Source organism: Squalius cephalus, assembly GCF_949319135.1.
Source record: "Squalius cephalus genome assembly, chromosome: 20".
In the NCBI taxonomy this organism is placed as follows: Eukaryota; Metazoa; Chordata; class Actinopteri; order Cypriniformes; family Leuciscidae; genus Squalius; species Squalius cephalus.
The window spans coordinates 14,471,529-14,493,926 of record NC_137141.1 but is presented as its reverse complement, the minus strand read 5'-3'; the positions used below and the strand labels follow the sequence as shown (position 1 = coordinate 14,493,926).

The following is a 22,398-nucleotide window of genomic DNA, read 5'->3' as shown; positions in this document are numbered from 1 at the left end:
TTTTAGTACTTTAACTGAAACATTTTTGTCAGTTAGTTGCCAAGGCAACATTTATAACTTCTAAAAGTTTTTATACTTTATTTACTTTTTACTTTTCGCCTAATATTTGATTTAAGCTTTATTATCGTATAATGAGGGGTCTGTAGGCATGCCGTCTGAGACTAGTGTTGATTCAACATTTACACAGTACTCTAAAATTATATAGTACTTTCTAGTCTAGTCTCATGAGTCACCACTCTTTTGAAAATCAAGGATTGTTCTTCAGTCAGTGGAAACAGACTCATGCCATATGTGCTGCGTAGGTTTTCTACATGCTCCGCTCAATATGGCTGACAGATACAGATGTATTGCTCAGCTCTTTTACATCACTAAATAGCACTGAATGGAAACGTTCATGGACCAGATCCCACAGAGAAAGCAGCGCTGTCCATCACATAACAATGACACCCTTGTCAGAGTTTGTCCTAGACAGTGGGTGGTAGAATGTGGGACAGAACGTCTCAGGGTCTGGGCTGCAGCCTCTAGGTTTGTTTACATGGCTCTTGTGGGCCTGTTATTCCAGTGTCCTACAGACGGCCCGCACTGCCAAAGACAGGAAAGATAGCCTTCAGCAAGGATAGCCAGACCTTTTTCATCTGGACGTGACACCATGCTTTGCTACGGGGCTGTTGTGTAATTTTCCTTTTGAAGTTTTCATACCATGTGGACTAATAGAGATGTATTGTAACAGTTCTGACATTGACGTCCTCTCTGCTAAGTGTAGAGTACAGGGTTTTACAGCCTGCCTGAGACAACGAGTGTCTGTGTTCTTATTCACAGAGAGAGCGATCCCTTTTGATCAGCTGATGTTCGAGCACCTCCACAAATGGGGTCAGAGGAGACAGGAAGTGAAGTTCTACCTGCGGCACGAGGAGTCTCTCATTGCAAACTTTTCTCAAGGTGCGTAAAACCGCCGCAAGCCTGGTCACGACCACGGCAGGGTATTTTAATGCATGGTTTCTATTACCATTCAAAACTTTGTGGTTCTTAACATGCTTTTATGGTTTCAAAATAAGTCTCTTATGACCACTAAGGTTGCAATTATTTGATCAATATACAGTAATATTGTGAAATTGTTGTCTAATTGAATATATTTTAAAATTTCATTTATTCCTGGGATGGTAAAACTGAATTTTCAGCATCGTTACTCCAGTCTTCAGTGTCACATGATCCTTCAGAAATCATTCTAATATGCTGATTTGATGCTCAAGAAACATTTCTTATTATTATCAATCTTGAAAACAGTTGTGCTGCTTAATATTTTTGTGGAAACCGTGATGCATTTCTTTGAGGATTCTTTGATTAATAAAAGTTCAAAAGAATAGGATTTATTTGAAATAATAATCTTTTGTAATGTTATAAATATCTTTACTGTCGCTTTTAATTATTTAATGTGTCATTGCTGAATAAAAGTATTAATTTGTTTAAAAAAAAATCTTACTGACCCCAAACTTTTAAACAGTAGTTTATACTAATATCAAACTATTATATCATATTATATCAAATATGGTCTAATTGGCTATGATTGTGTCAAGTTTCGCAGCATTATTGATTTCAGGACAGACAAGTTACGTGTCGCCTGGCATAAATATAAGATTTAGCTTTAGAACCAGTTATCACATACTTGTTAAATTATATTACTTATCTGTAGCGTAAGCTAAAGGTTGTCCTGGCCTCACGCGAGTGAACACATGAAGAGAAGAGAAGAGAAGAGAAGAGAAGAGAAGAGAAGAGAAGAGAAGAGAAGAGAAGAGAAGAGAAGAGAAGAGAAGAGAAGAGAAGAGAAGAGGGAGGGAAAGTTATTTTTAATTAAAGATAATGAGATTACACATGAATAAAAAAAATGTATGTGCAGGGATAAATCATTTATAATAAATACTGCAATATTCCATAAAAAAATGAATAAAAGGACAGAGAAATACAGACTTTGAGTTTTAATATGGGAGAAAGCATCATTATTAATGTTGCTCATACATAGGGTATAATTTAAATTAGGGTTGCATGAGATCAAAATAATATGACATTGTAATATTTGGCAATGTCTGCAATATATCCTGAAAAAATACAGGAATTTTCACCAAATTGCTTGAAGCTCTATTTGGAAATAATGAATCATTCTAGAATGCTTGGAGTGATTTTGTAGGTGTTGTGGTGCAGGCAAGGTGACGCCAGATGTTTATTATGTATTCAGTCTATAGGCGTTTAGTGTTTCTTTATTAAAGTGACATTGACAACTACTGGCCTGGCATGCATAATACAGCGTTTTTATTCATATTCGCTGATCCTTGTGAACAGGGATCGTTTTGACAACATTGTTGTCTGTACTCGAACATTAGCAAAAACGCAAAGGAAATACATTTCCATTTTTAGTACATCATTGTTGTGCGAAAGTACCCTCAAATACATGGCTAAATGAGGAACCAAACAGGACTCAATAATTGAACATATATTGAAATATTGAACATAATCAATTAACCAATGTACTCATTGGTTAATTGATTATGTTCAATATATTGGTTTCTACTGGTTCAATAGATGGTTTCTATTGGTTCAATAGAAACCAACTAGCAACTGGAACAAAGGGAACAGGAACTAAACACTGGAAGGAAACATTGGAACCAAAGAAAAAAACAACATAAGAGTCCACACATAGAACATAACCTTTACAGTCTTTGTATCTGCATGGAAAACTGGAAGAACACTCAAAATGATACAATTAAATTTAATCATTTTGAGTGCAAACCATCCTTAAAGTCTGATTTTTTTTGTTGAAAAAATTATTGTGATTATAAATAAAATAAGAAATATATTGTAATAATGTTATTAAATTGTAAAATAAAACATTGTAATATACAATAATAAAATATTGTAATATTTTTTAGTACAACTGTAAAACTACAATACTAATATTTACATTCTAATTTCTTCATTCTCAAACCATCAAGCTTAATTTAATTTTTTAATTAATTTTTTTTTATAACAATGCATGAAAACCACACTTTAGCCACCTTGTAGTAACGTCCTGGCAACATTGTGGCAGCAAGTTTTGCATGGAAAGCAGCACTCGCATGTGAAAATGTATAAATCTAGTTCATCGTATCACGATATTCTAAATTAGTCTGTGAGAGCAGAGGGCGGTCAGTGGGATTGTGTACAGACCTATCAGAGGCGGCGCGGTCCAAGAAGGTCTAGGTATTTCCAGAGCCTCTGACAGGATTACACATAATAACACAGCCCTGGATTTAGAGAATTAAGCCCCTGTTTATTTATAGATGGCAGAGCTGAGAGTGCTGGTTAAACAAAGACTCACAAAAGAGAAATGACTGGAGGTTGGTAAACGTTGTCAAACAACCTACAGTCTCGGCACAGAGTAATCAGGGTTAATATGCCAGCCAAAATCCCACTGCTGGATCACATGCTCATTAGATGGAAAGGTATCCTTTTCCTTCCTTTTTCTGCTATACGTATGAGCGATGTTTTATTATTTTAATGTTTTGTTGATATAAAAATGCCCCCCTGTCCAGTAGCACTGTATATGCTTGCCCACAGCTGGGAGTTTTTGCACTCTGCAACCGTTTCGACTTTGTTCAAGTGCACGGGTGATGATGTAATCTTGTTTTATTCCCAGCAGGAAGTCAGACTTCAGATCAGGCCGACAGGAAGAGCAGGGGGAACTCGGACAAGCCCTGCGAGAATGGGGTACGTTCACATTCACGCTGTTCTCAGTCAAATGAGGGCTACTCACTGATGCTTCCCATACTTACGGTGAAACTGTCTAGCCAAAACACAAGTTTGGCACTTAAGTGACCCCTCAGAGGTCACTCTCTGTGCATTACATGTGTGTTTCTCTGTAGTGTTCATGTTTCAAGCCGTAAAAGGACTCTTTTGAGCTAATGGACCTTACGTCTGTTGCACTTTTTTGAGCAAATTATACACTAATTTGTGCGTGTGCTTTCTTCGAATGTGCACAGTTGACAAGATAATGAATTTTGGATGCATTGTCTGTTGTCATATTGTCCTTGATGTTGAAAGCACAGGCATTTCACTGCATACTGTAATAGACTTTCACCCTTTACATAACATGGGCTCATTATAAAATGTAATTATGGAAAACTTTGAATACTAGTCTTTAATTTACATTTACTCAACACTAATACGACACTTTTCGTTAAGTATGTGTGCAGCCACATCTCAAAGCTCTGGAGGAATACAATTGTTCACAGGTTTTCTATCTCTTCAAATTTCATTTGCATATGTTGTTTGACTAGTATAATTTCAGTTGGACTGAAGACAAGATATTGTTTAATCGAAATGGTCAAATTTTTAAATCGCACATGTAAATGTACATTTACAAGTGCGAGTATAATAGCTATAAGGGCAAGATTTTTAGTAAATGTTGGTCTTTTCCTCACATACAGATATGGCTTTATTTAATAATAATACCTTATTTTAGTATTATTTATATACTATTATAGTTTTTATTAATATTTTGAATTAGCTTTTATTTTTCTATTTTCAGTTTTCATTTTAATTTACTCAAATAAAATTGTATTCATGTTGTTATGGTCTTTGTCTTTTTTATTAGTTTTTTAATATTTCTATTTTTTTTGTTGTTGTTGTTGTAATTTTAGTACTTCAACCAGTCTATTTTATTTCTAAGTTTTTTATTTAATATTTTTATTTTAATGGTTCATAATCTGAAACATTTTCAATAGTTTTAGTTTTGGTTTCAGTTAAAGTCGTCATGAAATCAAAATCGACCCTATTTACTTTGTTAGCGCACATTACTAGTCTTGTGGTGAACAATTAATCCATGCAAGTTAATACACTGACAAAAAATGGTTTGTCGGGTTTAATCAAAATCCGAAAATTTGCTTCTGCTCTGAATGGCGTTCCCTCTCTGATGACGTCAGTTTGACGGCTTGGTTTGAATATCCTTAAAGAAGAACTCCGGTCAATTTTAACATTGAGCTAATTTTTTTGTACATTTGGAGTGCTGTCAATACAGAGAACAACGACAAAAATCGGTGTTGCCTACACAGTGTTATCCTCTTTTTAAAATATGCACCCTGTTGACTTCAATGGGGCAAGTTTTAAACCTGCTTTTAGCCTCTTAACATCCTTGATGTGTCATTACAAGTGCCCAGCCATGTGAGTGATTCCTTCAGAGTCAACACGCGGTGAATCTGACTGCAGTAGATGTGCAAGATATGAATAAAAATGATATTTATTTAGCCAGCGCTCATACCTGTATTTACATCCTGTTTTCGGTCAAAGTCCATAGTAATCGATTGTCGAGTTCACGCGCATGATCATAGGTACTAAACCAATGCGCGTGAACTCGACAATCGATTACTATGGACTTTGACCGAAAACAGGATGTAAATACAGGTATGAGCGCTGACTAAATAAATATCATTTTTATTCATATCTTGCACATCTACTGCAGTCAGATTGACCCGCGTTCACTCTGAAGGAATCACTCACATGACCTGTGCACTTGTAATGACACATCAAGGATGTTAAGAGGCTAAAAGCAGGTTTAGTACTTGCCCCATTGAAGTCAACAGGGTGCAAATTTTAAAAAGAGGATAACACTGTGTAGGTAACACCGATTTTTGTCGTTGTTCTCTGTATTGACAGCACTCCAAATGTACAAAAAAATGAGCTCAATGTTAAAATTGACCGGAGTTCTCCTTTAACCACTCCCTTCCAACCATCAGTCTGCTATGAGCGAGGGATGGAGTGGAGGAGCGCTAAAATAAAACCCTGCCCTTTATTCAGTATTCTGTTTCACTTGGAAATACATCACAACACTGAAATAAAGTCGGTTGCCACTTCCAGTTCACGAGGACTTTAACAATAACAACACTGCTTCTTTAGATTTGGAACATAGTGTATGAAAGTGTAGGCTAAAGAAAGTTGTTCGGTTTTGGAACAGTTGAGCAAATGCTGACAGAATTTACATTTTTGGGTGAACTGTTCCTTTTAGGAATCAGTTCTGACTGTTGCCATTCAATTATGGTCCACATGAGAGGCTCCAGTTGGAAGTTAGAAGTTGAAAGCTTCGCAGCAGGGATCTTGTGTGCAGTGTGCTGATAAGCTCCAGTCCCACACCACAGTCATTTGCAGCGAAATGGTTCACGTGGCGGACACAGGAAGTGTTCGAGAAACAGAATACATAGGTTTCCCTGTTTCCAAAAGATCACTCGACTACATAACGCTATCTAGTTTCTGTTTGCTTGCTATTCGACTCCATATGTCTGTCTTTGATACTGATAATGCTTTTAAAAAAGAGGCGTTCTTTTTTTCCTGTGCTTAAATACGCACATCTACATTCCTCTGTAAGTATCCATGTCAGTATTTTAAAGAGGCCGTATTATGCTCTTAAAGCCTTGATTTTGATTTTTGGGTTTACTAGAATAGGTTTTCACGCTTGAATGTTCAAAAAACACATTATTTTTCATTCATTTTTTAAATTGTTGCAGCACCTTTCTTCCCCGTCTCTCTGTAACGCTTTGTTTAGTTCCTGTCTCTATGAAGCCCCGCCTTCCAAAAAGTGCAATGTGCTCTGATTGGTCAGCTGGACCAGTGAGTTGTGATTTGTCAACTGCTTTGAGCGTGTTTTAGAATTGTCACGCCCCTTACCATAACCACGACTTTCAGCGTCCCAGGTGTAAACACTAACACCTAAATATGCCGACAACACAACTCAGCCATGCCTCAAACCTTTTTTTATTTTCGTATGCCTTAAAGGGGAACTATGCAGTTTTTTTAGTTTAATTTACCTCAACTGAACAGCTTCAGAGTCATTGGAATGGTTATATGACTTTTTTCGGGTTGAATGGTGGCCGTTTCACTTCCCCCTAGTGCCTTTGAGCAGAAAAACCACCCTTGCAACTTTTGGCCAGCGGGAGGAAGTATCGCGTGAAATCAGGTCTCACGATGTAACGAATTGCTTTACGGCACTACACATATACATTTATATGCTAGCCTTCTGTGTATCATCCATACCTCAGTGGACATGGCTCTGTGCGTTCGCCGGCTTCTTTGAAAACAAATGCACATGACCAGGGGGAGAAGATGGGAGGGGGGAGAGTCGCCAATGAGTTTTTACGACAGTGTTGTCAAATATGTATTCCGAAGCTGTAGGGGGAGCTCTATAGAGAAACCTGCGAACAAAAAGCGAGAAAACAGCGAAGAAATTGCCAAAACTACATGGCGCCGCTTTAAGCGAATATTGTGATGTATACGTTCAAGAAAAAACGACTACAATCAAAGCGTTTCCGGGAGTTCCGAAACAGTGCTTACTGATATAGACAAAACTCCTTTTGGAGTTAACTTTGTGCTTGTAACTTTGCAGACATATTTCATGCTCAAACAGCATCATTACACACTAAAGAAAATGCATGATAGTTCCCCTTTAAGAAAAATCATTAGGGCTGAAATCATAAAACGCTTAAAGGCGCACAGCTATTGAACAGGTGGTCATTGGGAGCTTCCCTGCATCACCGGTTATGTTATAAATGAGTGACACACTCACTGCGACATCCTGATATGCGGCCCTCCCCGCGTCCCATAATGCAGCTGTTATTAGAGATAATCTAGGCAGCTGGGCTTCTCTTTCAGGCAGTATCATATGATGATATTTTAATTACATCCGGCCAATAAACTTTAGGACTTCTGAACTCCTGCGCTGGCCTGATTGTATACTCTTACTCTAAAACTGTCAGCGTAATATGCAAGTCTGCAAGTGTGCTCCACTTTAAACCAGGTCAAAGGGCCAGAAGGCAAAATATATAGCTGCATGTTCAGCACACCAAAAATCTCTCCCTCCCCTTGATAATACAGGCGAGCAGCTGAGAATGACTGTGTACATTGTACATTTGACAGTCATGTACTATCTTGATATAGTCTGATGCTGTTTCTTTCAGGGTCAGAATACATCAGACTTTATTCAGGATGTCTTAGATCATTATGCACATGTCAACAGCATGTAAACCACATATTTGGCATTGCTTGCATCTATTTGCAGAGAGCTGAGATGGATGTACACTACCGTTCAAATGTTTGGGATTGGTATGATTTTTAAAGGGGTGGCTGAATATGATTTCACTTTTCTAACTTTAGTTAGTGTGTAATGTTGCTGTTTGAGCATAAACAACTTCTGCAGAGTTACAAAACTCAAAATTCAAAGCAAAGGGAGATGTTTTCTTTTAAAGAAATTGCTTTTTAAGGACAACAACAAACGGCTGGTAGGGACTACACGACGTTCCTCCCGGGTTAGTGACATCACTAACCCTAAAATTTACAAAAATCCGCCCCCGGGAATGCGTTTTATAGATTATCAAGACAGAATATGCTTATCATAACCATAACTAACCATTCAGAAATGTTGTCTACATGTTGTCACTTCTTTTTGAGTCTCTCCATCATTGTCTGACTTCAGTTTGAAAATAAAAGGCTAAAAGTTTTTGAAACTGTGCCGGGAGCAGCAGCTCATTTGCATTTAAAAGAACACAAAACGGTGGGTTTTCGCTCACCCTCAAAAAGTGACAACTTTAACATGCTATATAAAAATATCTGTGGGGTATTTTGAGCTAAAACTTCACATACACACTCTGGGGACATCAAAGACTTATTTTACATCTTGTGAAAATGGCATTATACCCCTTTAATGTTTTTTTTTTTCAGGATTCTTTGATGAATAGAAATTTTTTATGCTTTTTAATTTTAGATAACTCATCCGCGAATGGCATCTAACAACAAAATGAACTGTGGTTGGTCTCTTTTACATTTACTTGAAGTTAATCTCTGACTGACTAAGTGGGCGATTCTTGGCCAGAATAAGCTGCAATCTGGACAAGACTTTTATGCTGTTAGTTAAAAGTTTGGCAATGCAGGAATATAAAAATATCTTTCATCAGGCACGTTGTTGGTTGTCAGGCTTGGTTTTAAGCTTCGTCTCTGAGCTCACAGACCTTGCCCCACTCTGATATCACTATCATTGACCTTCACTTTCTCCTTTTCTGCCTCTAGATGCTCCTGTAACGTTCCCTGTGATGATGCCATTTCGGTCGCGCTGTGCTTCCTGCACCCAGCAGATAAAACTTTATTAGATAATCAAAATTCACCGTAAAATGCGATTAGGAGTTCTGCGGGAATGCAAATGCTTCGTCCGTAGAGATGAATGCTTAGCCTTTGAAAGTTCCCAAAGATCTGTGCATGTTGTCCCTAAGGGTGCTCTGCATAGTCATGAAAGAGCAATGTGTTTCTGCCTAAATGCAGCAGAAAAAATAAACGAATGCTGTGAATCGAAGCGTCATTGCATTTGAAGACAGCATTAGGAACATGTTCTAGGGACTCACCAAACTGACGACGAAGAACTAGTGCTGCACTTGAACGTCAACAAGCGCCTTCTGCATCTGCGTGTAAATGAGACTGTCAATTTCTGCAGATACATTCGTAAAGAAAGCAGCGCGTGCTTACAGTTTTGAATATCAATCCTGCTCATCACTTTCTTTATTACACTCCGCTCATGTTAATATAAAAATTTTCGCCAAGGAACACTCAGGTAAGATGACGTAAAATTAAAACAGCCTTCTATCTGTACCGTTTTGGTTTATTTGCTTGCTGTTTTGCTATTATTCTCGTGCACTGACTCATTCACTTAGCTGAACATCCAATCAGAACAGTTCTCTCTTTCACTGACGGCCTGACACCAATTCTACATGCTGAATCGGCCCGAAAAACCACGATGGTGTCCGACTAGAGCCAATGGTGCGGAACACACTGGAAAAAAATACATCGACCGACGCTCAAAAAACGGCCCGACGGCCAATCGTGCGTCCCGGGCTTAAGGGTGTGTTCAAACTTGGCAGGTTTGGTGCGATTGCTCTTTTATTGCGATTAATTTGAATAAGTGTGAACGCTGCTATCTGAACACTGGTGTGCTCCAAACAAGTGGACCGAGACCCCGAAACGAACCAGGATTAAGGGTGTGTTCACACTTGTGGTTCGGTTCTCTTGAGTGTTTTGGTCCAGACCAAAAAGATACATTTAGTCCTGTTATCTTAGCATTCACAGCACACTGTCACTGACTGAACCTAAAGATACAAAACACATTTATTTAGCGACGGAACTTGTCGAACATCCAAAATCCAAAAGAATATATGCGTATATATATGATGGCGCTGACAACTCGTGAAGAGCTTATAAAACGTGTAAAGGAGTCAAAACAGCAGCAGGAATCCCTCAGTCACTCACTCAAATAAAGACCCGCTGCAAGGAGACGCAGTTCTGATGCCTGTTCCAAACTGTGAAGGGAAATGTATAGCTCCTATGATGAGAAAAAACAGCTTGAGCATTCTGTCCTTTTAAGGGTCGCATCTTGTGACATCATGTCCTGTTTTTGGTTTGTTTTGCGTTCATATTTCAGTCGAACTGCACCAGAGTTGGTTTGGAAGAGGACCGAGTCCCGTCTTTCAGGGTCTCGGTCCCCTTGTTTGATGTGCACCAGGGATCGGATGGCAGCGTTCACACTTATTACTAACCACTTACTAACAGAGCAATCAGGGTTCGTTTTAATCGAACCAAACATGCCAAGTGTGAAGTTAACACACCCTAAATGTAACATTTTTATTTTGGTCCATAAAGAAAACCAAGAAAACCGTACTAAAAGTGTGAACACAACCTAATTGTCATTTGGTGCTTGTCACGTAGCTACGTAAGTGCTGGTTTTCCTTTAGGACCTAGATTTTACATTGAGTTTTGACTCAAAACAGTTTGAACAAAAAGTCCTCAAATTTAAGTTGATTTATGTAATTATGCACAATTATATGCTTTGTTGCATTTTATGCTTGCATTCAAAATTACAGCTTTCCATGACCTATCAGAACAGACCTGCAACCCAATTTTTGTCATTACCCGCCAGATGATAACCACTTATTTAGTGGACACTTTTATCTAGAACAAATCACAGTGCATCAACTTTAGGAACAGTCCCACTGCTGAAAGCTTAGATGCTTTGTTCAGAACAATTATTATGATGCATCTTATGGATTGCACCTTATTTGTACGGTTGTTCTTTTTTTCCCGAACGTCTGTTTTGGCTAAATCATTGCTCTAAAGAAACGTGGTTCTCTGATGCATATTGTTCTGTGTATGCTGAAGTTGAGAGCACAGATTTTGGCCTGTGGCACTGGCTGTGTTTTTCAGCATATGGACATATGAAGGTCAGTCATGACGAGTGACTGTGGTCAGTACTAAGAGCTATTAAAATACTGAGGGAGCTAAATGACTGGCTCAGCATTATTATAGCACTTATCGACTGTGCCCATTTCTGTCCAAGATACTTCATCCTACTGGCACAAAAACTGTCTTGTTAAATTGCTCATCGCTGTTGGAATACTAATATGGATTTGCCACATTGCCCACATCATCACATCTTGCCGAAAGACATGCATTTTAAAATTGTGCATTTTAACCCATTGTTGCTTTCTTAGTGAGCTATTTCAGCATTATTTTAATGGCAATATATATATATGCACCTTTATGATATGCATGACATTATATTGGATGTAGGGCCTATGGTAAGTAAAAGTATGCCTCTTTTGAGGAGTAAAATGTAGCATGGTGTCAATGTAGGCTACTATGGCAATTTATGTAAGTTAAATTGACGTTTTCTTGTTAAATATCCATTTCATCAGCGTCCTCTTGTGCACTGTAATGCATGGCGTATTTTAAAGCACATGCATGCTGTAAAGTTGTGTCGCAAAGCTGCAAACATTATTGTCAGATTCTCTGGAGAGTCACGCATCTGGGAGTGAGTGAGTGCGGGGCAGCTGTGGCGCAGCACGGGCAGTCTGATAGCGGCGCTCCCGGGAGGGGTCTCTCTCTGTGTGTGTGCGTGTACGTGGGTGCGCGCGCTGACTGATGTCCGATTCGCGAACGAATCATTTTTTTGAACCGCCTGGCTCGGATCATTTGAACCGAATCGCACTGCTCTGGTAAATTACCTCTAAAATAAATTATTGGCGGTAGAAAATTGAAGTAGGCCTAGATGCCATGTTGAAATCATAAACTTAAATACAATGTATTTTTTTCAAGTTGCAGCGATTAGTTCAGAATTTAATTGAATCATTTAAGCAAAACGATTCGCTAAAGTTAATCAGAATTCTTGTTTTTGCTTTTTTGAACATGAACAACATCAGTTAATTTTTATTTATTTTTTACAGTGACATGTTTTGGTTTTTACCTCTTACCCCAACTTAATCATCACCCCATACACCACCAGCATAGCGCGGTATCGCCAATCTGCTAGGATCTGTTCAAATTAACATCCGTTCAAGACCATTTTTAAGAGTTGCATGGAGACAATGTCTTATTTGGAAGTACACAGAAAAAACAGTAAGTAAAATGTACTTAATTTTTCTTTGGCAAGTTTTTGCACAAATATCTTTTAAGTAAATTTCACACGCATATTTTTAAGTAAATTTCACATATGGAATTAAGTAAACTACTTAACTAAGTTAAGTGAAAGTAACAAAGAAAATAAGTAATTTTTACTTGGCTAGTAAAAGGTTGAGTAATATCTATTTATTTGAAGTTTCCTTTGCAATATATTTCACTCTATAACATTGAATTAAACCACACTGTTAAAGTATATGCTTTACTTAGAAATATCTAAGTAATTAATACAATAGATATTGTGTGAGACACCGTGTCTACATATCAGAAGTTTTGCCATGTGAACACGGAGACCTCAATACTTGGTATACTTTTTTTCTGTAGTATTTCCTTGACCACAAAATCATTTTATCAGTGTATTTCCAAAAGTAAGTGTTCGAATAGTTTGTAAATTTGTTTCAAATAATTAAATGAGACCACATGTTCTCCCTCATAAAGGTTATCTAAGAACCATATTCCTTTATTCGCCCACTGTATCCGGCAGAAAGGCCTTATCTATTCGTAATTTAATGTTGTGCCAAATTGAGGCTCTAGTTGTTAGTCATGGGGTTTGTTTTGAATGTTGGTGATACAATTTCCCTTGATAAATTGTTAAATTCAATTTAAAAATACAAAACAAGTAGCCATAGAAAAAACAATATGTACTAGGCTACATACATAGCCTACATATTGTTATAACAATGGCAATACTAAAATATGGTGATATTAACTAGACATGTATCAAGACAATATGAAGAAAGAAAAATATGTGATGGTCTTTGATTATATTGATCAAAGCAGTAGGCTAGTTGGTTTCTCAGTTGTAGCCTAAGTGTGATGTTTAGAATCGTTTAAATGAATCGCTTAGACCGGGTTTGTGAATTTGTTCAACCGATTCTTTGAAAAGATCCGACTCAAAAGAACGACTCATTCAGGAATCAGACATCACTACTGCAGTCTACTCCGGGCAGGAGAAACACGCACACACATTAAGAGCAAGAGAAGTGCTTGCACGTCAAAATTGAGCCTGAGGGGGGAAAAAAAACTTACGCAGTCTCCATCATCACAGATTCACGTTAACATTTTACAAAGGTCACGCCTTTCTTTCCAACATATTAGTGTTTAATGTACTGTAATTGCTCATCAGAGTCACGAGACTAACTATGTATAGTAAGCAAAAACACGCAAAGTCAGTCGCGCGGAGTGGGGATGACAGCCTGACTCATCGCTAATGTGCTGGATGACTTCACTCCTGCTTTTTGGAGAGAGGATTGCGGCTGTGTTAGTGTGACTCTGGGGTCTCATAACGAGCACAACACCGCATACTACAGCTGCACTGCATCCGTCCACACCGATGCTTTTCTCGGAAACGCGCACCTGACTGCTAGAAATGGAGTGGAACCACGTCGAGACTGTGCAGGAATTCACTGCTGAAGGACAATGCAGCAAAATTAAGGTCCGATCATGCAGAATAACCTGGGACTCTCACCAGGTAATTTCCGCGCCCCCCCTTTTTTAAGTGTATTCTTAAGCTTTGGTCTGTGTAGCGTTGATTTGGGAAGCACAGAACCGGTTTACTCAAATTTTCAGACTGTTAGTTTGTTGGAAGAAGGATTGACCAGTTGTGACAACTGTCAAAGTGTTGGATAATACTTTGTTGTAGTTATATGAGCTGATAGATCACAACAGTATGCAAAGGGAAGGGATGCTCTCACCTTCTTACCTGACGTAGGCTAATAATTGGGTATTATTTGACATGACATTTCAGACAGCGAGTGGCGAAATGCTGTAGTTCATCAATCAACAATTACTTTAAACGGCATTTTTCTAATATGTATAATTATTATAAGTGCATTTTTTGTGATTTCATATTAGTGGAGTGACTAAATTGAACGATTTCTGTAAGCTTCAAAAAGGTAAAAATGGCACAAAAAAGCAAAACAAAAAAACCCTTAAAATATAGCCTACTCTTGGTCCTATATAGCCTAGGATATATATATATCTTGATGTTGGGAAAAAAGTGAATGTAGAGTACGGTGCCACAGAAATGTGATAGAGGTAAAACTAATATGGAAAATTATATTTTAGGATTTCTCCTATTACCTTATATCAGGCAAAATATTTGAATATTGAATGCCATCGTTTTGCAATTGCAGCCATTTTGTAATATTTGTAATATCAAAGCTCATTATCACTATTTGTTGAAAAATCTTCACTTTTCCTTATAGCTACCATACTGGGGAAATGCTTCATATAATAATTTATGGTTTATAATTTGCATGGTTTTATATATCGGCAATGCACCAACATTGAATGTATATTTAGATAAAATATACTATAATGTATATTTAGATAAAATATACTATAATGTATATTTAGATAAAATATGTATTCTGAATAAATTTGCTTTGACAAAAAATTCATATTACCTGCCACAAAGAAATTTTTATTTGACATGACAAAATATGTTGCAAAATAAATAAATCTTTCTATCTTTAACTTTTTACGATCTGAAACTTATTAAATCACATGTTATTTGTCAACTATCCATTTGCCAGAATTCTCTCTCTGTAGTAATTGTGATGAACTAAGTGTGATGAATTGAAGTTTTTGGTACACACTGTCGTTTTCAGGGGTTGCCATGTCAGACCCTTTAAAAGAGCATTTGTGAGAATGGTTCTTGTGACACGAGGAACTAAAAGTACTCTAATTATGGCTCATTTGTCAGGCGAGATATGAATAGCAGTGGCTGCGGGCGGGCGATGACCTAATGGACTATGTCATATGTGAAAAAGGCTGAAAAGTAGAGGTAAAGAGAGAATAGACAATATTATTGTAGATAAATGTAATTTAATATGCTTTAGTCACAAAATCACTCATTTTGCTGTAAGGTATTTTAAAATATTCCTCATGCTTCAGTTTATGCAAGGTGGGTTGATAATGTAATAGGTGAGTGTGTTTAATTCTTTGTGAGCGATCTCATCCTAAAAAGAGGTCCTGTTCCATCAGAAGCACCAGGTGCTCACCAACACCAGAACGGCCCCAGGGGTGACCTCATTTTCTGTGGCTAGTACCACATTTCAGCCGAAATCCTTTCAAAGAGGCAAACATCCAAGATTCCAAAAACGTCACTCCCTGAAATAATGTCGATTTTTCCATGAAAGAATGTTTCCCTGAGTGTTTAAATGGCAGAGAAAGCCTTTGTTTTTTTGATGGTAAATGATCTGTAATGTTGCCTGACTCTTTGCTAAGTGTTTCCCAGTATGTCCTTATAGGCTACATTTAATCAAGTAATTAATCACATGGTATTTACAGCTGAAGGTGATTGGCTTCAACTTGACTGCAGTACTGAGCGCCAATCTGCAAAAATGGCTCATTTCAAATCAGCTGCATTATTCAGTTGAGTTGAACGTGAATATTAACAGATAGCTTTTTCCTATTAGACACCAGTGCAGTTGACTATCAGAGTTGAGTATTTCTGCTTTATCTGACAGCACAGAGACCTCTAGGAGAATACTTAGTGCCGGTTCTAGCCAGCCCTAATTTGATCATAGATTTGCCACATTGACTTTTCTTAAAAAAATCTCAGTGATGCCTCAGTGAGATCATTTAGATAAATGTACCCTCCACTGATGAGGTTTTCGCAGTACTGTTCTGACTCACTGGGCTCTGTCAGATGTTTTAGTCATTATAAGTATAACATGTGTGCAGTGAGCCAGTTATGGGAATTGAGAGAAGCCAGTGACTCAATTATTTTGAACGTGTGCAATACTGATATGTCAGACAGAAAGGAATATTTAGGAATATTTGAATAAATAGGCTCTTGTTAATTGTTCTTTTGAGTGTGCCTATATTGTTAAGTATGAGTGAATGAATGTTATGGTGTGTTTATTGGTGAGTTTACACAATTACAGGACATGGCATAACTGTAAGCATCCTGTTCAGTCTCTCTAGACATTTCCTCGTGATTCTATGGTGATTTATGTTTTTGTCTGATTGTACCTGTTGAGTTGTTGTTGTTTACTGCCGATATTTATTTTGCTCAATGCCACACAGCTGTCTACCCTGCTGAAATCAACAGCTTGGACCAGTTTAAATTCTAAACTTGTTTTAGATGGACAATGGTGGTCAGTTGCTGGCACAAACTAGTATGAAAAATGCAAAAAACATATATGGTAATTTAAGGTCCCTACCAGCTGTACCTGCTCAGCTCGTGTAAGATGCTTTACACGACAACAATGTACTAAAAACGTTTTTTTTTTTACATACAGTCAAAACTATCCCTATTCACACGGATCCGGGAAAATGACTAAAAATGCTGTATTATGCATGCCAGGCCAGTAGTTGGCGATGTCACTTTGTAAAGAATCACTATGCGCCTACACTACTGAAAACTTAATACACATGCGCATAACGTCACCGTTTCACAAATTTGCGTTTTGTAGTTTACACGATACATTCATTTTTGAAAACTTGCAATTTGAAATCCGTTTTCATAAGTTTGCATTTTTAGGCCGCCAAAATGCTGTCGTCTTTAAAAAGGACGACCAAAATGCATTTTTTTGTTTTTAGTTGAAAACGGTGTCGAGTAAACGGCCCCTAGGTCAGACATACAGAACAGCACCAGTATAACCAGTATAAAATTAATCTAAAAATAAATATAATGAAATTCTTCTTGTAACCCTTTGATTGAATTTATTTTAGATATTGCCTGTCTAGTTGACAATGAATACAACATACCTAAGAAAAGATTGCATTTGATTTTAACTAGTTATAAACCAATATAATAATTAAGCAGCCAATATTTGGCCTATTTAGTTATTATTTTCTTAATATTTTTGAGTAAATCAAAGTAAATATTGGTTTAGATTTTTATCTAATTTCACCTCATTTGTCACCATTAATTTGTATTACATATATTGTGAGATGAATATCAGCATTGGGTAATATAGTCTGTTGACTACTAATTTGAAACTAATTTGATTCTAAAGACGGCTGATCATTTTTATTTTATTGGAAAGATTTCATTAAAAAAACTGTTTTTGTTTCGTTTGAACAAGTGAAGTTCAGCCTGTTTGTTTGCAAAACTGATTTTACATTACTTTGTGTGTGTGTGTGTGTGTGTGTAGGTGGGGAATCCACGTGTGGAGTTAACACTGTCAGAGCTGCAGGAGATGGCAATGCGACAGCAGCAGCAGATCGAAACACAGCAGCAGATGCTGATAGCTAAGGTAGGATCCACCATATGAAGCCTCTTATCTCTTTATTTATTCATACGTCTACGATCTTTTTCCTCTTCTTATGTCTGGACTGTTAAATTGAAAAGAAATGGCCTGTCCTATGCCAAAGTCCAGTTTTACTTAGGATAAGATATGCATCTTTAATTTTAGAGTCATTTTCAGATCTGTTAATGGTGCTCTGTTGGTCTGCTGACTTCTGCTTATTAAAACGAAGACCCCTGTGGTTCGCCATAAGCAGGTGTACACACATGCATAAGGGGCATATGTGAACACATGGTCATATCATCTGGGGAGTGCATGAACTGTCATGTTTGATTAATTGTATTAGCCTGGTTCCATGCGGCCATGTCAGGAATTTTCTAAAAGCCTGAATGATTTGCATTTTAATTGTGCAGATAGTGCACTTGAGCCTGGCGTCATTCGGTTAATTCGGCTCTTTTGATATTGTGTTTTGAGAATAGTTTGTCTCTGTGATGGAGATATTATCTTGAGGTCAGCGTGTGATGGTTGAATATCACACTTAGGTTAGCACTGGAGGGAATATGCGTGTTGCAAAGTTATTTTCCTTAAACAACAACAGGAAAGAGACTCCATTCACATAGGATATGAGATCAGCATGGAACCGCAGCTGTCAGGAAGAGGGTGGACGTTAAGACCACTGGAGATTGAGTGTGGATGCCATGTACGTGTGCTCGTGAAGGTGTAGTCAGTTCCCGGGGAAAAAAAAACTACCAGAATGCTTGGGGCGCAGACAAGAGGGCTTAGCTATGATCTATGAAGTATATGGGACTGTGTATTTCATGAAAAAGTATCAAGAAGCCATCAAGTTAACTCACCTGTTGTAAGGTAAACAAATGCATGTCTGTTTAAAACTTTTAAGGTAGATGTGGTTGTTGAATTGCTCATTTTTTATTGCATTTTTATTGGTTTTATATTGCTAATACAAATTATTTGTGAATAGATAATGCAGATTTGAGGCAATTTTCATCACGTCAGACAACTTTAAACATTGTATAGAGATAAAAACAAAAATAAATGAAAGAATACAAAAAAAAAAGTGCATGAATATTTCAAACAAACATGTTTTATGTAACTAAAGGTATTAGCCCTGTGGTTAAAAACACGCTTTGTTTGTTTGTCCGTTCATTTAACACTGGATTGTGTCGAGTCAACACTCTGGGACTGTTAGGCCTGGCTTTGTATTTGTATTTCTGAAGCAGACCTGAAAGTGCTTGTCAGCACGAATGCCTGTGCTTCCCTCCACTTTCTATTTCAGTCTCATTCATCATACATTCACTTTTTGGGTGTGTTATGTTGTAATATCCCACAGTTGGAGTAATTACAGTATGATTCTCTTGTATTTTTTTATAAGGTACATGTAATAGCGTCTCTGCTAACACAAAATCTGAATTGGCACTTAAATTAAGTTGATGTTCTTTTATTTCCTGTCTCTTTTCTCTTACCATCTTACCTGGTCCTTCCTTTTTGTATCCATCCCATTCTCTCACAGCTCTCCACTGTGCGTAGTGAGGTGTGAGAAAGGGCTTTTGTTGATCTGTTACGTGTCTGTATTAATGATATGTGGAGCATGCCCCCCCCCCCCATTTTGAAATTGACCGTTACCCTCTCCTGTCCTTCCGTTTCTTCTCCTCTCCGCGTTTAGGAGCAACGATTGCGGTATCTGAAGCAACAGGACCCACGTCAGGGCCAGTCCGTGTCTGAGAGTGAGAAGCTCCAGAGGTTGAGGGAAAGGGTGGACAGTCAAGAAGCCAAACTCAAGAAGGTCCGTGCCATGAGGGGCCAAGTGGACTACAGCAAACTCATCAACGGCAACCTGTGTATGTACAGCCATGTTAACAGACTTGAAAACACTTTAGATTGCTCACTTTATAAACTGATTTTACTTATATATGTTCTCTGAAACATTAAAATGCTGTATGATGACCGACTATAATATTGAGTACAATATCTGTTTGTTATTGAAGTGTCTAATATGTCCTTTAGCCCAGGACTGTGTTTTTATGGTGATGTGGTACAGTGGTTAAAGTCAATATGAAATCAAAATGTACACGCTATGCAGTTTACAATGTTGAAAAAAACTTCAAAATATCTTCAAACTATGTTTACCACAGGCTTTATTTTACTTAAAAAAAACCCATAGGAAAATCTCCAGGAAACCGCTAGCCAATTAGACTTCTGGGTTTTGACGTCATCCCTGCACCACTCTATTGTGCCCTTGAGCAAGGCACTTAACCTCAGATTCCTCCAGGGTGATTGTCCCTGTAATACGTTCATATTGCCATTCTAAGGCAACTGTGCACAAAAAAAGTCTCTCTAAAGAAATCAAACTGCTAGGTCTGAAACTAACGCTTATTACTATTGTTAGAGCACACAGTGGAATTTCATCCCTTGCTCCAGTTGCTTTTGCCGTCCACTCCCTCTCTGTTCCTGGCAGTGGATCAGTCAATAACAGCATTTCTGAACTTTGAAACAGGGAGTTCTATTTGGGGTGTGGAAGAGCCTGGGGAAGATTTCACCCCCTCATGACATTCATGAGATAAAAACCAGGATCACAATCCCATTCCTCTCTATTGAGAATTTGTCTTATGGCATGTGGACTTGGAGAGTGGACAACTGCACTGGACCTCACTCCCACACTTGCTCGAACACACCCACACTTAAAAAATACACAGACACTAACTTATAGTATATGAAGCGTATCAACAATCGTGCATCCATTTGCACACTACGATTGTGTATTTATAATTGGAATGCTTTGTGTGTGTCTTTCAGCTGCAGAAATTGAGCATGTTAGCAGCCTGTTCCAGGAAAAGCAGGCAGAGCTGCAGTCGGCCATGGTCAAGGTGGACCAGCTCACGCAGCAGCTAGACGATCTGCGACGGGGGCGTCTCAATGGACTACAGCCTCTGGGGGGACCAGTGACCAGCAATGCTGCACTGGAACTTCGCAAACTCTACCAGGAACTGCAGGTAGGCTACATGATGTGATACTGTACAGACTACAGTATAGAACTTTTTTTGTTAACTTTGATTGGATACACAAAGAAAGAGAGAAAGACTGAGACCATGTGTTGGTGGTTGTGATGCTGTTTGTTGTTTTTGTTCCAGTGCAGCAACTCATGATAACACGAATGGCCATCGGAATCAAACTAGCCACTAAGTCAGACTGTTTATCTTAAATATATTGGACTCACTTGGGAAAAGTAATAGGAAATAGACTTTCTTTTAATCCGTTAATGCAGTTTGATCATCAAAAACGATTTTATTCCCCAGTGATTTTTTTATATATTTTAATGCGCTTTCCTGTTTTGCCACACTTGTTTATTCTTTCCTAAATCTTCTCTGAAGTGTTTTGTGGTACAGTTTGCGCCCCAGAGTGATATTGCATAAAATATTCAGATTATAGCGTGTTTTCAAATTCCAAAGACATTAGTTGCATAAACATGTGACATTTGATGAGATGGGGAAAATATTCAGATGCAGTAACATAATCATCAGTTCTGTATGCGTGTGTATGACGCATGTATGATTGTATTAACATTTAGATCCGGAACAAGCTAAATCAGGAACAGAACAGCAAGCTACAGCAACACAAGGATATGCTTAACAAGCGTAACATGGAGGTGACCATGATGGACAAGCGTATTGGGGACCTCAGAGAGCGTCTCTACAAGAAAAAAGCAGAGGCAAGTGATAAAGAACCAGCCTGCAACTGCAGTGCCACATGCAGATTAGTACACCAGATCTGTAATATTACATTGAGCTGCATTGTAAATCATTACTTAATGGTTTTTAAAGAGACCCTGGAATTAGTTAAACCCAGCATTTTAAGCTCAAAGGATTTTGAAGCAAAGTGTTTGACCTCTCATATGCATACAAATTGCATTCAGTGGTGTTTGTTGATATAAACGCTGCATATTTTTAGGTGTGAACACTAGTACTGTATTGACTAGCCGTTTCTTGCAAACTTGTCTCTATGGGGTTTGATTAACCATTCTTCTTCTCTACAGCTTGGCCGAATGAGTGGTCCTCCCTCCCCTCAGCCCACCCCAGGCAGTTCTGGGCGGGTGGCAGCAGTCTGTCCCTACATCCAGATACCGGTACCCGGGAGACAGGAAGGAGGCTACACTTTACCTCCTGATCCCCTGAAGCCACAGTCTCTCGCCACTTCTGCTACAGTCAACCATGCTCGTTCCAAGTCAGGTCAGTCTTTCCTTTTATAACTTGACAGAATTTTGTAACCATAAACTGCTACAGGAATTCTGGAGATTTGTCCAGGGATTAATGCATCATTGAGAAAAGTCTCGGTGCTCTTACACAGAAATGTCCAAATAAGCTCCCTGTGGTAAAACGATGAGCATCATATGGGTATACATGGTTCATGACCCCAATGAGCAAGATAGTACTACATAAATGATGATAGATATATAATCTCATTATGCTTGCCTCTTGAAGGCTGTGTGTATCAATCACTCAACAGCAGAACTCTGCTCACCGGCTTTCCTTGTGAAAATGAATCTTCTTTCTCACCACTACTGTAAAATCATTCATTCAGCTCAGTTCAGATTTCTTTCTATGCTTCACTTATTTTCCTGACATGTCACAGTAGCAAGTCTTTATCATTCTTGGCATCATAGTGCTAACAATACAGT

At 38.1% G+C, this 22,398-nt stretch overlaps 1 protein-coding gene across 19 annotated transcripts in view; it reads left to right on the top strand.

Annotated features, from left to right (window-relative positions):
• ppp1r13ba (protein phosphatase 1, regulatory subunit 13Ba) overlaps positions 1-22,398 on the top strand; it is a 42,405-nt gene that overhangs the window by 14,664 nt on the left and 5,343 nt on the right. For 9 of the 19 annotated variants that reach the window (XM_079853599.1, XM_079853611.1, XM_079853596.1 and 6 more), the window contains 7 exons: positions 820-939; positions 3,671-3,738; positions 17,616-17,717; positions 19,390-19,564; positions 20,520-20,716; positions 21,292-21,432; positions 21,757-21,949. In XM_079853599.1, coding sequence (XP_079709725.1) covers positions 820-939; positions 3,671-3,738; positions 17,616-17,717; positions 19,390-19,564; positions 20,520-20,716; positions 21,292-21,432; positions 21,757-21,949 — 996 coding nt within the window. Of the gene's footprint in view, positions 1-819; positions 940-3,328; positions 3,474-3,667; positions 3,739-13,468; positions 13,979-17,615; positions 17,718-19,389; positions 19,565-20,519; positions 20,717-21,291; positions 21,433-21,756; positions 21,950-22,398 lie in introns of those variants that run through there. The other 10 variants (XM_079853610.1, XM_079853593.1, XM_079853595.1 and 7 more) reach the window with 4 other exon arrangements.